Source organism: Gnatocerus cornutus, chromosome 1 (genome assembly GCF_029298725.1).
Source record: "Gnatocerus cornutus isolate USDA-ARS CGAHR chromosome 1, icGnaCorn1.1, whole genome shotgun sequence".
Taxonomy (NCBI): domain Eukaryota; kingdom Metazoa; phylum Arthropoda; class Insecta; order Coleoptera; family Tenebrionidae; genus Gnatocerus; species Gnatocerus cornutus.
In genome coordinates, this window is record NC_142233.1 from 29,808,250 (window position 1) to 29,824,278 (window position 16,029).

At 33.7% G+C, this 16,029-nt stretch overlaps 1 protein-coding gene across 1 annotated transcript in view; it reads left to right on the forward strand.

Moving 5' to 3' along the window:
* The first annotated feature begins 4,794 nt into the window (after positions 1-4,794).
* The window catches only part of TfAP-2 (transcription factor AP-2), a 68,849-nt gene continuing 57,614 nt past the window's right edge, over positions 4,795-16,029 (forward strand). Inside the window, exons 1-2 of the mRNA XM_088039344.1 lie at positions 4,795-4,893; positions 7,947-7,993. Coding sequence (XP_087895470.1) covers positions 7,955-7,993 — 39 coding nt within the window. The 5' untranslated portion in view covers positions 4,795-4,893; positions 7,947-7,954. The remainder of the gene's footprint in view (positions 4,894-7,946; positions 7,994-16,029) is intronic.

The window sequence follows — 16,029 nt, forward strand, 5'->3', positions numbered from 1 at the left end:
CTGAAACATGGGGTAGACAAGTAGTTGACGAAACGACTTGCATCATTTCTTACTTGTAGTGTTAACCAATTAAGCAAGATTCAACTCGAAAATCTGGGTAAAATGAAGCCGAATGACAGATGCCGCAGTATGTCCATGTAACCACAATTCGCGTTAACGCAAATCGTGGTTACCATAGACAGGAAAAGGTTTCTAAATAAAAAAAAATACCTTAGGAAGAGAATCTCAAAACCTGGCGGTTTTTTTTGCATCATGTTTCCGTTTGGATAACTTTTGTAACAACGTCTGCTCTTCAGTGATAAGAAGTTCTAAACCTCAATTAATTCCTGGAAAGTTTATGATTGAGTGGGAGCAGTTGCCTGAAAGAAACAATAACACCGTGAAATATAGAAGCCCCTAAAAAAATAATAAGACTCATTTTAGAGAACATACCGAAATCTGTGAGCCCGCCTGGAGACAAAAATACCCAGTCTCATTATTTTTCCTGAAAATGAATGCCTCCTACACTTGAAAGATACTTAAGAAAAGACGTATTTTGTCATTGTTTCATGTAAATGAAACCGGTACAAGCTTGTCATTAAATAATTTAATTAATTAGTACAAAATACATTTCTGCGAATTCGCTTTCAGGATAATCGCCATATGTATGATGTTATGTGATGGGTCTGCTCTTGATAGATAGGATGAAATAATCACCTTTGATCATCGACCTATACTAATTCACTCTGAGTGTTCTTAGCATTCAATTAACGTGATGCAACCACCCCGCCTCTCTGTTTTGTTGCCCTCACCGTGGCTTAACTCGAGGTAAAGAGGATGAACACGTCTAAAGGGAGCTTCCAGCTAAGTTTTAATTTACTTTACGGCGCGGATAAGCGACGAGAAAAGTGTAAAACCAATTCCCATTACGATATTTATCTTTGTGCTTACGCGACGTTAATTACACGACTATAGCTAATTAAATTTAATAATCCTTTTGCTTCAAAACGCGCTCTTGACTGTTTCATGTTTTGATCATTTATTTTTTTATTGTTATCTAGAGACTTACTTAATCCAAGTCGAAAAATAACACTTCATAAATTGTAGTTTCTCTTTTAGTTCTGCTTGTTTAATTGTAATGTTTGGAAATTGGTTCTTCACGACTCGTAGCTTTGGGCAATGTAGGCCTGGTATTTATGCGTGAAGAAGCTTGATTATCCTGAGGATCTTGCCAAGCAAAGAGGAAATATCTAACGAAAAGAAATATTAATAAAACGTGTGTATAAAATATACTGTAAGCTAGACTGAAATGCAATTATTTGAAACAAAGAAAGTGCAGACCAAAAAGTTCTCTCTAAAGATTGAAGTTTACATACATTTACAGCGATTTTTGCTCATCAGTTTCTGCTTCAGTTATTTTATTGGTTTTATTCATCCACCCATAAATATTCGTTTAATTTAATCAGCCAAAAGCAAATGTAAATTACGGTTTTCTGGAATATTTGAATTTTGGAATAATTTAGGTATGTGAGGTTACTGGTAATAATTTATTCTGGAATTTTTTGTGCTATCTCCGAAACAACCACAGACAAAAAGATGCGGTTTGCGCCATTGTTTTTCGCGCGTTTGTGTTGCTAAGAATCCGGTCTTATATCTTCTGATTTTATTTTTAGTAATGAAGGACTAAAGTCCATTTGAATAAATTTGGCCGCTAGCTCTAACGCAGTAACATATGAACCGAAATTGTCACTTTGACAGATTTGAGTGGTTCTAAAAAGTTTTCTGCAGTGATCCTGTTTGATGCATTGGAAATTTTTGGATTTTAGGAAATTCGCTTTTCTTTTGCGTAACATCACTTATTACTCCAACAATTGATAGTTATTTCTTACTCAAAGACAATAAACCAATAATAATTTTTGACGAATACATCTCACCCAGTCAGCTCAGGTTTAACTACTATTTTTTGCCACTTGAATCTGTCAGTCTGACAATTTTGGTCTTGAGTTTAATGAGTTAGAGCTAGCGGCCAAATTTATTTAAATGGACTTTATGTAAATCTGTTCCGGTCCATATCTAGCTTCTTTGTGAAGCAAACTAAAGATATTGGTACTTATTTTAGGTAGAATTTTACGCAGAATCCGAAACTGTGCTATATTTTCCAGCGCGTCAACAAATAACCGAATTAAAAGCGATTACAATTTCGGAGAGTGAATTTTACGTTTCAAAATTTTTAATACTACGACAGATAGAAAGATGCGGTCTTTGTCACTGTTATTCTCGCGCCTTTGTAGCTTAGAATCTGCTTTCAGATATGGAAAATTCTCGTGGTTGATTTTTTTGAGAAAAATATTTTTGATTCAAACGATGAAAAATGTTGACTATTTGGTTGACGTATAACTTAAAGGTAGTAAACGCTCCGAAAAAGCTCGTTAAAAATGAGCTCGAAATGACTCTTTAAAAATATATCTACTTCGGACAATACAGTAGACCTCCGATAACTTGAATTTCTCGATAAGTTTTTTCCCGGTCTCCTCGATTTCTCTCGATAAATTGAAAAATGTCAATGCATTTTGGTCTCCTCGTTAATTTGAGGAAAAATCAAGAATTTTTTTCCCGCCAACACTAAAATTTCAATTTTCTCTCCCGAACTCTCGTTAATTTGAAATTCATCCCCTGGGCGTACAAGAAAAACAGAAAACTTCTAACAAACCACACATTGCAGCCTTAAAATCAGATTTTACATTTTTTTGACTTAATAAAGGGTTCTTGAAAGATTCGTCGTAACATAAATCAGTTTCATCAAAAGAATTAATAGCTTACAAAATATACCTAAGTTTTGCCTCAAACTGGAGTTAGTGCATTTTACGGTCTCTTCTCTGAGTCTTGTTAATTTTGACTGTTTGCCTTTGAATTCACGTTTATTTGAATTTTTTATTGTTTTTCTCTCGATTATTTTAATCACACTATATTTTGAACTATCGATAATTTGAACTTTTTGCCAGGTCTCTTGAGTTTCAAATTATCGAGAGTCTACTGTATCTAGTTTATAAGTGAAAGGAATTTAAATTAGGTATTGGTGCTTATTTAACGCAGAATTTCACGTGCAATCCAAAACTGTGTTGACATCTAAGCAGCAAATACCACAATCTCAATTTTTCTAAAGTCATACGGAAGCGCAAAAAATAGTACATTTTGTTATACGGCAGAAAAGTGGTACTTTTTGTCGATCAATTAAATTGCAGTAGCGAGGCGAAGCGTAGCGTAGCCGAGCGTATGCAAAATTGCGAGACAACAAAGCCACTTTTCGGCCAAATAACAAATATGTACTACTTTTTCTCCAAACGTTAAATTTAGTTCCAAGACCGACAATGAGTGAACGCAAATTGAACTAAAACATGGATGGCTATGCATGTAGTTGTCATTGATGGCATTTACTGTGAAAAATATTGGTTTCAAAGAGTTTCAAAGTTAAGATCGTGTAAGTGCTATTCAAAATGTAAGTCTCAAATAGTAACAGTCACAAAAAGTACTTTTTCTGCCTAGGCAGCAAAAGTGTTTCCATGTCAACGAGCGCTTTTCATTACTTATAACAAAATTGCCTACTTTACTGTCTAATAAGGAGTCAATTCTAATTCAGTGCCGCAAATCGGTTACGCAGCGGCAAAGTTGCCGCACTGTCAAATGCAAAATAAAATGAAGCACAGGGCGCTAAAGCATTCTCGAGCGTCGATAATTTTTGAAACATGGGGTAGACAAGTAGTTGACGAAACCACTTGGGTCATCTCATTCTTGTAATGCTAACCAATTAAGCAAGATTCAACTCCAAAATTTGGCTAAGTTTGCGTTAACGCAAACCGTGATTACTATGGATACTGCGGCATCTGTCATTTGGCTTCATTTTACCCAAATTTTGGAGTTAAATTAGAATTGACCCCTAAAAACAGCTAAAAAATAGTGACTTTTTTTGACGTTTGGAGAAAAACTCTTTTTTTTTGGCAATGTAAGTAACTTTTTTTAATGATTAATTAGTATCAAACCTTGGGTTAAGGTTAAATATCTATTCAAAAATACAAAAAATAATTTTCACCAGTAAGTTTCCAACGAAAAATTTATCTAAGAAAAAGTAGTAAAAAATATTTTTACAACTGAGTTTGCGAATGTTGCCGCTTAGACTACGAAATAACTGAATTAGAAGCGATTGAAATTTTGGGAAGTCGACAGAGGGCAAAAATTTTGAAGGTCCGGAATAATTGATACTTTTAGTAATTTAATGAAAGATGTGGTTTTTGTAATAGTTTTTGGCGCATTTTGGTTCAATTGATTTAAAAATTTAATTTAATTAAATTAAAATTAAATTTAAAAAGTTATTGATTGCCGGATTTAAAATTAAATACATACGTAATAATTTTAAATACTCCTATCAACCCATTTGAGAAAAAATAGTGAGCATTTTGAAAAATATCTTCAAACTTACCAAAAGCTTGAAAATCTCTCAGATCTAAAAACTGACCGAAAACAGAAATCCAAATCAACCCCATTCCACGTCAGGCTCGTGTATATCCAGCTTTAAATAAACGTGAATAAATTAAATAATATAACAGAGTGAGCCATATAAAACGGGAACCGGGAAACAAAACATATCGGAATTTTAGCGTCCTCGTCGACAAGGCATAAAAAATAAACAGGATGAGGGGCATAGCCCCAGGCTGGGCGTGTCTTGAGGCCCTGATTGGCTACAGAACGGCTACAGAGAGGCGGAGACTAACTGCGGATGCCGTTGGGAGTAAAGCCGGGGGCCCACCTGCAGGCCAGTTTCCCCCAAGCTTTTGTCTGAGTTGCAAGTAGGAAGTTCGCGAATCTCGACAATCTAAGGCCCATCATGTTAAATATTGACAACTGAACTGCGAGTTTTGTGTGAGTAAATGTCTTTTGTTTTTGTTGTTTCGTTGTAGTAATTAAGGAAAAACAGGTGTTGAGAGTATTTTACGGGAGAGAGATCTTTTATGTTTATGCCTGCTTGTGTAAAATGATAGTTGGAGAATCGTTTTATGAGGCTGCTTTTATCGGGTGTTTATTGTTTGTTGCTATGTTTATTTATGTTCATGAGCGTGTGTTGCCGAAGGTTGAGTGGAAAGATACGGCGCGGCGGAGAATGATGTACCTGACAATTATGCAGTTTTTTAAAGGAAAGAGGTAATTTTATTCGTGCTCAAAAGTCGTTTTTAGTTCGAAATTTAAGAGAAATTATTGAGTTTTTCTATAAATAGGCAGATATAGGTCTATTTATAAGTCTAAATGACAAAAATATCTTACTCACTGAATGCACGTAAAATTAAAATTCCTAAAATACCTACTCTTTGTATAAACGAACAAAAAGAATAAAGATTGAGATATTCCTACTAATACTAAAACAAAGTGCCAAACGAAGATTTAGGTACATGTCCATAAAGTTAATTCCTTGATTTACTTTATTTTAGTTTTATTTATAATAAATTTATCTTTTATCAATAATTTATTCGTTTTAGCTATTTTAATTGTTGCCGTCGGATACATCCATGTATTTTATCCATCCTTCGATTTTTTTATTCGGTTTAACCGACTGGGTTTATAAAGCTTTGAACTCAATTCTAAATGAAATTAAATAAGTCTTTTTACACAATTTTTATAGTTATAGATTTATAATAAATTTTATGTTTTTTGAATTAGGCAATACTGTTTACTTCAAATTTTAGTTTATAAAAATTAAAATAATACAAAATTATTAGGAATGTCTTGGGCAGAAATATTTATGGATTACTCTCATTGCAAAAAAGCTGTTGTTTGTGGTAAAATATTAATATAACACTGTTATTAATTAAATCGAAAGTGGAAAATGTCATTTATGGAATTATAACTGTCAAAAATACATAAATTTATAATGAATTGTGGACATTTTTGGTTTGTTTAAAAGTAAAAATTTGTAAAAATGTTTTGCTAAATAATTCAAACTGTCGAAGTAACAGAAGTTACAAAAGAGATGGGAATTGTTAGGTTGTCTTGAGAAAAAAAAATTCTAAAAATTTGGTTTGCTGTTGTAAAATTTTGAAATTTATCGCAATTGAAAGTTACAGGAATTCATCAAACATTGTGGACGTTTTAAACTAACTATTTCTAAAAATTTTGTTTTTGGATTTAAAATTTTGGAATTTAGTTAACGGTTGATAAACTGATGAAAACTAGTAAAATTTGCAAAATTTGACTGTTTTGGGATTAAAAAAATTAAAGTTACAGAAATTCATCGAATATTGTAGTAGACAATTTTATTTCGTTTCAAAGTAAAATTTAAAAATTTTGGTTTTGGTTTCAGCATTTTGGAATTTATTTAGTCAACAATTAAGTCAAAAGTCATAAAATCTGTAACTTCATTTTTTTGAGATAAAACCTGTCAAAGTTATAAAAATTTATAGACCATTGCATAAAATTTTGTTTCATTTTAAAGTATTTTTTTTTAAATTCTAAATTTTGAAAAGCTCAGCTGATAAATTAAGTCAAAAGTCGTAAAACCTGCAAATTTTACTGTTTTGAAATTAAAAACTATCAAGTCATCGAACATTCTGAATTTTGTTTCGTTTTAAAGAAGAAATTTCTTAAAATTTTGTTTTTTTGTTTTAAAATTCTGGAATTTAACACAGTTGATAAACTGGTCGAAAGTAGTAAAACCTACAATTTTCACTGATTTGGAACTTAAACTGTCAAAATTATAGAAATTTATCGAAAAGGAGAATTTTGGTTGGTTACAAAAGGTACATAAAAATTTCTAAAACAACTTTTTTTTACTTTAATATTTTAAAAATTGTAAAACTACTGTTTCTGACTAACAATTCAAAAAAGAGAAAAAATGGACTCTGATTTTTAATTCAGCGAGCGCATCAACAATATCCAATTTTATCCAAAAGACAACAAAAAGTTTAATTTCGTTGTGCAGTTATCTTGCGTTTGTTCAATTTACCATAAATATTTTAATTTTAAATTTAATTATGGACAAACATCAACATGGAAAACTTTAGAGAAAATTTATAATAAACCAAACTTGCTCTATAGGTTAGTCAAATTTGTTAGCTTTATTTATTCAAAATTTGTATTTACTGCGTTGTAAAAAATTCTTCTACATCTAATAATCTAATAATAATGCATACATATAAAAATAAAATGATAAACATTCGTTGGAGAAATAGGTTTGAATTTCTTAAATACGTTTCAGTTTTCTCACTGTTTGTAAAAGTTTCAGCTAGATATGTGTCGAAAAAACGTTAAATCTTCACAAATTTAGCGAGTAAACCGAGGCTCGGCTTTATTTTCATTAAAAAAATTCATTCGCTTACAAAACCGAGTTCTTTAAATAAACCGAAAGGGAGTTTTGTTTCGTTTATTTCTGACTGGATCTTAGATAAACATTTTTTATTCATATACAAATTTCAATGCGTTTTCTGCACCGAAATAACATATCCCGCTCCGCGTTGAAATTCTTTTTCTATAATCGAACTCTAAACTAAATTCCACAGAATAATCAAATTCATATTCATTCATAGATTCTTAAACCTACAAATGTATTTACCTGATACACATTGAAAGCTACGTCCTAAGGGTCTAAAAACATTATTAAAAAAACATTATTAATGAGTTGTCATTAATACAAATTACAACTCAATTATGACTAATTTAAACAACATTAATCATATTTGACACAAATTTGCATTGGCATACCTGCAATTCTATTCTAATGTTTATTTATGAATCATCGTATTATTATAATTTTACTTTGAATTATTCATTTTGGTAATTGGATCCATTCTTTTAGGCGAATTCTTCGGAATTAATAAACATCAGCGCATCTGGGCACGTGCCATTGTTTTCGTGTGTTATAAATGTAAACATCTGAAGGGATACTAGATCCATATTTATGTTTTAATATAATTTTTTTTTTTTAGCTGTCATCATGTCGTTTTTGGCCACTTTAGACTCCAACACATGGCAGGTAAGTCGAGGAAACCAACTTCATTATGATAAGCATTCGAATCAAACAGGCGAGATTATTAGATGAAGGGACACTTTAGCTACATTTCCGGTTAGTTTCCGTCTTCTTGGACGTTTGTACCAAATCGCAGAAACTCTGTGTTATGTGGAAAGTTAGAGGAACAAGACTATAAGGGACGGTTAGGCGCTTGGTTGAGCATGACACGGCAAGTGACATGCTACGTTGAGCAGAACATCGCTACCAACACCCTAACCTGATCTCCCCTATGTACTCATTATTGATTTAGATTGAAATCTGAATTACCTCAGGCTTAGAAGTTAAATGAGTTTATGTATGTGGTACGCAAGAGATTTTTTTCTTTCGAAAGTATGTTAGGACTGTTACGGGACTTTGCCAACGGAAGTAGACATGATAATCATGATAAACGTTGTATGGATCACTGAGATATTCGCTCAAGCAGACGCAGAAATTCTGCACGGCAGAGATAATCACTCATCAGTTTGAGGAATTGGCTCACTCAATTCGGTCTAGAAATTTGAAAATCTACGAATTCTAGAAAATGGTTACTTTAAAAATAGTCGAAAGTTTCTAATTCTACGAGTTCTAATGACAAGGACAAAATCTCGGTTTATTAAACTTTGTTTTTGGAAAGTTTGTAATTTCAATCAATTCTTATCAGGCTACAGTGAACATGTTTTAAATATTTGAAAGGAAAATTGATGAATTGTTTGATTAAAGATGTTTGATTATACATTACATGTATGGACATTTTTTAAGATTTTACGACCGAGCTTTCGCTATGAGCTTTTCGCGAAAGTACAATACATAATGTTTTATACCGGTATTTCTGATTATTTTCCCAAAAAAAATTCTGATTTTATCAAATGTCCTAGATATGTTAAAGTATTAACTTTATCACTAAGCACTAAATGTCAAAAGTGCTATGTCAAAGCTGAAAAAAAAAATAGAAATAAAATTTACTACAATTGCATCGATTTTCGATAAATTATATTATAAGTCAGTCAAAACAGTACGAAAGACAGCAGTACAGGAAACATAACCTCAAACTAACAGCATTTCTTCTGTAGACTGAAAATTGCTTGTAAGATATTGGGGACACAGCTTTTACTGCCTTTCTTCTCATTTTAATTAACAACAAATACTGTGCCAATATATTTTCGAATTATTATGACATATGCTACACTTGCAGAGTGTCGAAGTCAAAGCTTACACAAAAACGGATTTTTAAAATGTTAAACGGACAATATCGGTCTATACTTTTATTCGTTATTTTTCCTGCAGAGAATTTACGGATTTACAATGAAACAATTTTAGAAATCAACAGGATTTAAAAGAGACAAGTTAGATACCTGTAGTGGATACAAGTCAATTGTTTTTAAAAGCTGTCAAGTTTTTTACTAAACGCAAAATATGTATAATGATAAAAAACATAAAGTGATAATAATGAAATACATAACAAAAACAAATTTTTCTCCAAACGTCACAAAAAGTCACTATTTTTTAGTCGTTTTTAGACAGTAAAGTAGGCAATTTTGTTATAAGTAATGAAAAGCGCTCGTTGACATGAAAACACTTTGTCTGCCTAGGCAGAAAAAGTATTTTTTGTGACGGTTACTATTTGAGACTTACATTTTGTATGGCCCTTGCACGATCTTAACTTTGAAACTCTTTGAAACCACTATTTTTCACAGTAAATGTCATCAATGACAACTACATGCATAGCCATCTATGTTTTTAGTTCAAAAAATAGTATTTGTTATTTGACCGAAAAGTGGCTTTGCTGCCTCGCAATTTTGCATACGCTCGGCTACGCAACGCTTCGCCTCGCTAGTGCAATTTAATTGCTCGACAAAAACGACCACTTTTCTGCCGTATAACAAAATCTACTATTATTGCTGATGAATTTTAAATTTGTTGACAATTTGACAAAGTGGCAGTTCTTATTTGACATTCCACCGGAATTGCAGGAATTTTAACAAAAATTTACAATTAGCAATCCGTTTTTTAAATTTGGCGTTTACAAAAATTCTCTGCAAGAAAAATTAAATTGGTTTCTATCTAGTCGCGGCTAAATTGCTTTGGACGTCATAAAGTGTAATACTACCTTTTATGCAGGTAGGTACTTCATTATTACTGTCACTTTTAGCAAAATTGACAGTAATGCACAAGACTACACTTAAATTTTTAAAATGTCAATAAAACAAGGTCCAAAATAAATTGTCCGCGACTGTATCGTTCATTAATTTTTTGAAGACATGTAATTAGGCCGAAAAACGGCGAAAACTAGGAAGTCTGCTGAAAAGAAATATATTGTTTTATTTTCAGCACAGTCGCTGGAAGAGCAACCTGACAGAGTACCTCAAAGTCTCTAGATCTTTTTTTTTTGATTTATTAAATTTTGTTGGCTTAAAAAACGGTATCGATCACACGTCCGAAAATGCTTTTGGAAGGCTCTTCGCAATTTCACTTAGACTTTCAAAATAGCATTTTCCGGTTTTGTGATCTAAATAACTATTGGCATGTTCACGTATTTTACAACAAAGAAAAATATTCTTCTTAATCAAAGCGGTATAAAAAAGAATTAGATAGACATCTCGGCTCGCAATGGCAGAAAATTTTTTGACGGTTAAGATGTCACTTTTGACAGAATTGTAATAAAAGTTCTAAAACATCAGCCAACATTTCAAATTTCTTTAACGCCATAAATGTCATTTCCAAGCATAATTGAGAATTGTACCTAAAGAAAATGAACTAGTGATAAACAGCATGAAGCTAAAGCTGGCCTTAGACCTCTTTTCGCTTTTGTTTTATAAATGTTTCTAAATAAGTACCGTGTTTGAGTGCTAAGAAATTTTCTCGCTATCTGATCTCGCTCGCAGGACAATGGGCTTTGTGCTTGCCAGGGAGCGAGATAAGGGCATCATTTAAAGTTTATAATGAGTATGGAAGCATAAGATCGGCATTTACCCCGAAGGGCCATATGCATCTTTGTGACGTACTGATGCCTAGGCAAGGCAACGCCGCCCACACGTCCGTACTGCACCTGCCCCAATACACCGCCACCGGCCACATCACAATCGGGAATTTATATCGCTATTACCCACACACACACACACACATTGCTTAAGTGTGCGTGCATGAAATTAAACCATTTAGGCTTTCTTGCCATGTATATGTAGAATAAATAAAGCGATAGTCGTAAAGTAATGCAACCGAGTGGCCAATTTAACTTGGATCGCTTCGGGCTTAGCTTATATGTAACAATAACAGAGCTTCAGAAATTGCTGAAGATGTTGCGAGGTTTTATCTTCGTGACGTGCACAAGACAGGTGGGATTATTACAACATATGTTTCTTGTGGCTTTTTTAAATTACCCGTTTTGGATGAAATTGAAACGACTAAATCCAATTTAAAACTTTTAACGTGGATGCGATGCTATAATAAGATTCGGCTGCTTTGAGGTTATGCTTATTGATACCACTCAAGACTAGGAATCATCACTAAGCGTAAGCGTTTAAAATTAACCATTCTTTAATTGATGCAGCAAAAATAAAAACTAAATTATAGGTTTGGTTGTATTTATCTGTTGATTTTTACCCTTGACATTTCACAATTCCAGAAAAAGCAGATAAAATCTGATGACGTTTTGTTTTAATATAAATTATGATACACTTATCCTCGGAAATAAATCTTTTCGTTTTATAACTGCTTGAAATGGAAATGTATCAATGACAGACAGGTCGCCCATTCTCTGCTATTACCTATGAAAAGGGTCTGCCCATTGTGATTAATAGTCAATCGAGTGTTAATTGTGCCACTGTTGGTGAAAATAACACAAATCTAAGCTTAATTACAGATATTAAAAGCAATCGCATCCCTTACACCATCATCAACTTATCATGCTACCAAAATTACACAATAATTGCTCAAATAGCCCGAACATAGTTCATTTAATTAGCGATAAATATAGTACTGTCAATGTCGGAGAAAAGGATGACTTAAGTTCTTCCTAATCCTTGATTAAAATTAAAGACGTTGTTGCTAAAACAAGTCAACGGAGAATATTATGTAAATAAGTGCCGCAAAGAAGCTTATTCAAATATTATTTTACATCATCAAAGTAGCTCAACGAAGTAAATATAAAAATATTTAATATTGTCTTTGAGTGGAATAACTGCGGCTTCGTTAAGAGATAACTTAATTCTCTTTTCTCCCTTTTCCACTTGTCTTTCTCGGCGTTGCGCAATTGGAATTGGTTTTTCGTTCCATTTCGTCCTTTTTGTGTCTAGTTCATATGTTCGCTTCTTTTTGCTTGATAAACTCGCCTCCATTTTCGCCTTATTTTTTCATCGAAAATCGATTCGGTTTTTACCCCATCCAATGGTCACGCGGCTTCTGTCAACATGTTCATGTTTAAGATAGCTACTTCAAAGCGTTGCCATCCACATTTGTGCACGCTTATATTAACTTTTCCATGAAGTTGGCGATTCTTTATTTTTGTTGGACAGTACAAAGCCCCCGGATGAGCGTGCATTAGTCTAGTCAAAAGGGTTGCTCATTAAAGTGCCGCTATATTAAACAAACGGCGAAATGACAGATACTTTATTTTGTGTGACGTTTGCGATACTCGTTTGCGGCAAGAAATTCGTCTTTGGAAGACTAGGCAGACAAAATTGACATTTAGATAGTTGATTTTATTTTGCTAGTTGGCATCACTGCATAAATGTCAACTGAGTCAATTCGAAACTGTGACATTTGAAATTGAATTAATTATTCGATTTCGATGCGGTGCTGCCAACTTCATTCCCAATAATCTGAAGCACTGAAAATGACAAAAACACGTTTATTTGCTAAAGCTCCTACAATTTAGTCACCAATCACAGAGTCGCATTTTAAATTTGGCGCCTGCAACTTAACCTTAAAAATCACTACATTCAATTTTCCTCTTGTTTTCTACCTAAAGAACTGGAAGCTTGGTTTACACCAAAGAATTTTCGAAAATTTACACCGAAGAGCAATGAGCTGTAGATTCTTACTTAAGCGGAGGCAGAATACCTCCAATTTTGGAACGACTATAATTGCCTCGATTTTAATCCGCGTAATCTATAATTGCGCATGATGTGAGTGGTGGCACAATGGGCATGAAGAGGGTATTGTCACGTGCCGGTGTTTGTTCTGCTAACGAGTGCAGCAAGGGCTCTTGGTCGGAGTAAGCAACACTGAGAGGCTTTGTTTTCCGCTTTTGTGATTCCGGGGCTGTTGCGGTGCAATATTTATCTGTAATTTTGTTGTTCTTCCGACCCGACCTCTAAAATTTTTATTTTCTGGGACCGGTCGTGTGTCTCTAGAGCCCCAGGTCTCGGTAATTTTCACGCCCTCGTGTCACTCTCGTGAAATATACAGGTAATTATTTACATAGATGCTACATTTGCATTATTAGAAACCCCACTATCTTAATGAGGAACTATAAAACGATGACGGATGGTGCCATGAACACCAGGACTCGATTTTTTTTAGAAAGAAGACGCGAAATTAATTCCCAATCACTTTTTTCTGGTAGGAGATAATGAAGAGCGGTCGCATCTGTAACGTAACATTTTATTTACGGTTCGGTGAGGTGAAGGTTGTTTCGGATCATTACTATTCCGAGCCAATATTTTCCTAAAGCCATAAAATCCGTCACAACAAAACAGCTTCGAGTTCATTGAGTACGGTTGTGGTTGATTACGTCGGGGCTCCAGTCCAGTCCCGACGAAACGGGAATGGGCCGTTAATTAAAAAATGAATTAGTAAGAGGAATCTGTCATAGAGCAAATGAAATGCCAAGCCGAGGCGATTACATATGGGTCCAGGTAGACGACGCGCGGCGGCGTTGGTGGATGAAACAAGAATTAGATTGACTTTTCATAAAGTGCGGTCGGATACACAATTAACCGACTTAAATTAGGTTCCATGAAATATTTTAATGAGTTCCTATTAAAGGTACACGCGATTCGATCAAACCGGCGTGATGGATGTGGAATTGTTTACAACAATTTGCAAGAAACGCTGCAACGCGATACCTAACAAATTAGATTCTTTGTTTAAAACTCATTTGCTTCGTTTCCTGTAGGAAAGCAAACAAGCCTCTGAAAAAGAACTGCTTGCAGGATTTACGATATCATCTATTCTGGGAGGGGCGCCTCCAGCTCACATGAACATACCGAGTGTTCAATGATCAGAAATTACTATCGACGTTTAATCAAGTGTCATGATAGTTAATTGAGTCATAAAATTGTGTATTAATTTGGAGGTGCAGGGCGTGAACAGGTAGCAATCAGGTCATGATTAGACCTAACTAACAAGCTACCGGTTAATTGGGGGTTCAGTGGAGGGCGTAACTACATCAAACAATCACTCGGTGGTGTTTCACAGACATATACGCACAGTCCAGGTGGGCTAGAACACAACCATTTAAATGGATTTGGCGAAGAGGTGCCCAAGGCGAAGATGGTTTTGTCGAGGAAATGCGTCTAGTGGAATTAATAAAATTCCGAGAAAAAATAAGGGGAGAAACAGGCGGTCTGACACATCGGAGAGCTTTTGGCTCTCGGGGAAAGATTTAAAATCGAAATTCACAATAAAAGCGAAATTATTGGAGAATTTGTGATATTTGAATAACACAAATGTTAAACGAAGCAAAGATGATGACCTTTCTCACTGGCATTCCGCGAATTTCAATTAACACTATTGCAGTTCCTCGTTTAGTTATTTTAGTTTAAAGGAAACGTAAAAGCTTTCCATTTATTACAAATGAAAAATGAGGAGAAAACAATAATATCTATTTTCAAGGTTTCATTCTGTTTTTCCATTACAATTCAAATAAAAATTAAAACACAAACGAGTTAATTAAAATTACCCATTTTATTATTATAGTCTAGACGTCCACAGACTCCGAATATTAATTAATACACCCGTAAACGCGATTTCTTTTATTATAAAATTAGTTTCACACCACTCTCGTTTCAGTATACCATAAACAAAAACGCTGGATCAATTATTCAATTTTGTATAATTATGTGCTCATATTCTTGCTCGTACTCGATGTCCACTTAGTCACGTGCACCTAATTACATAACATGATATCTCATATTTATATCAGTCCCTGTTTTTTATGTTGTTCGGCCTCTGGCTCTCTTATTGAAACGCTAAAAAAGCTCGTCGAAAAGTTACACGTTACGATATTACACGTGTCTTTATTACTGCACACAAAAAGCTCTTAGATGGCACGTGCTTTTTATTAAACACCGACGCTAATCTGTCAAAAGCTCTTCAAACTTGTTTGGGTTTCATAAACGGATCGGACCATGTGGGAAGAGCGACTGTTTGAAAATCATGGGGAATTTTTTGTTATTGTGCAACAAATTGGAAGAGAACAAATTTTGAAAACTCTAATCGGAAAAAATGGAGAAAAATATGTACTTAGTTTTAGATGGCTCTAAAATTATTTTTTTTATTTGAAATTGTAGAGTATTTTGAAAAAGTTGCCATTTTTTTGTTGGATATAAAATTAAAATTTTTTAAGTAAGAGAGTACTACGACAATTACAATTTGATTAACAAAAAGAAATAAAAGTTAATCTTGAGAAATTACTGGCAAAAATGGTGTGTTTTCAAAAATTTTACAATTTCTTTTTACCTCAAAAATTTTTCTCAAATCTTTTCCACTAGGTATAGCTATAATTTTGTACCATTGCTTGCTCAGTTAAGAAATAAATGACAAATCCTGAAAAGTTTAAGTCTTTTATTAGAAAAATTACTATAGTCGGAATTTTGTAACTTTTTGTTTGGTTTAACCCCGCCCACATGAACAAATGACGATTTGAATTTGTCGAATCAAGGAATGGCTAGCCTCCTTTACCCAACATAATAAAAAATCTGACAACTAAAGTGTCACACGTGTCAAGAAGATTTGCAGTTTTGCGGGAATTCAATTAATCGTGAAACCTTCGTCGATTCTGATGGTGTTTCGTCTTC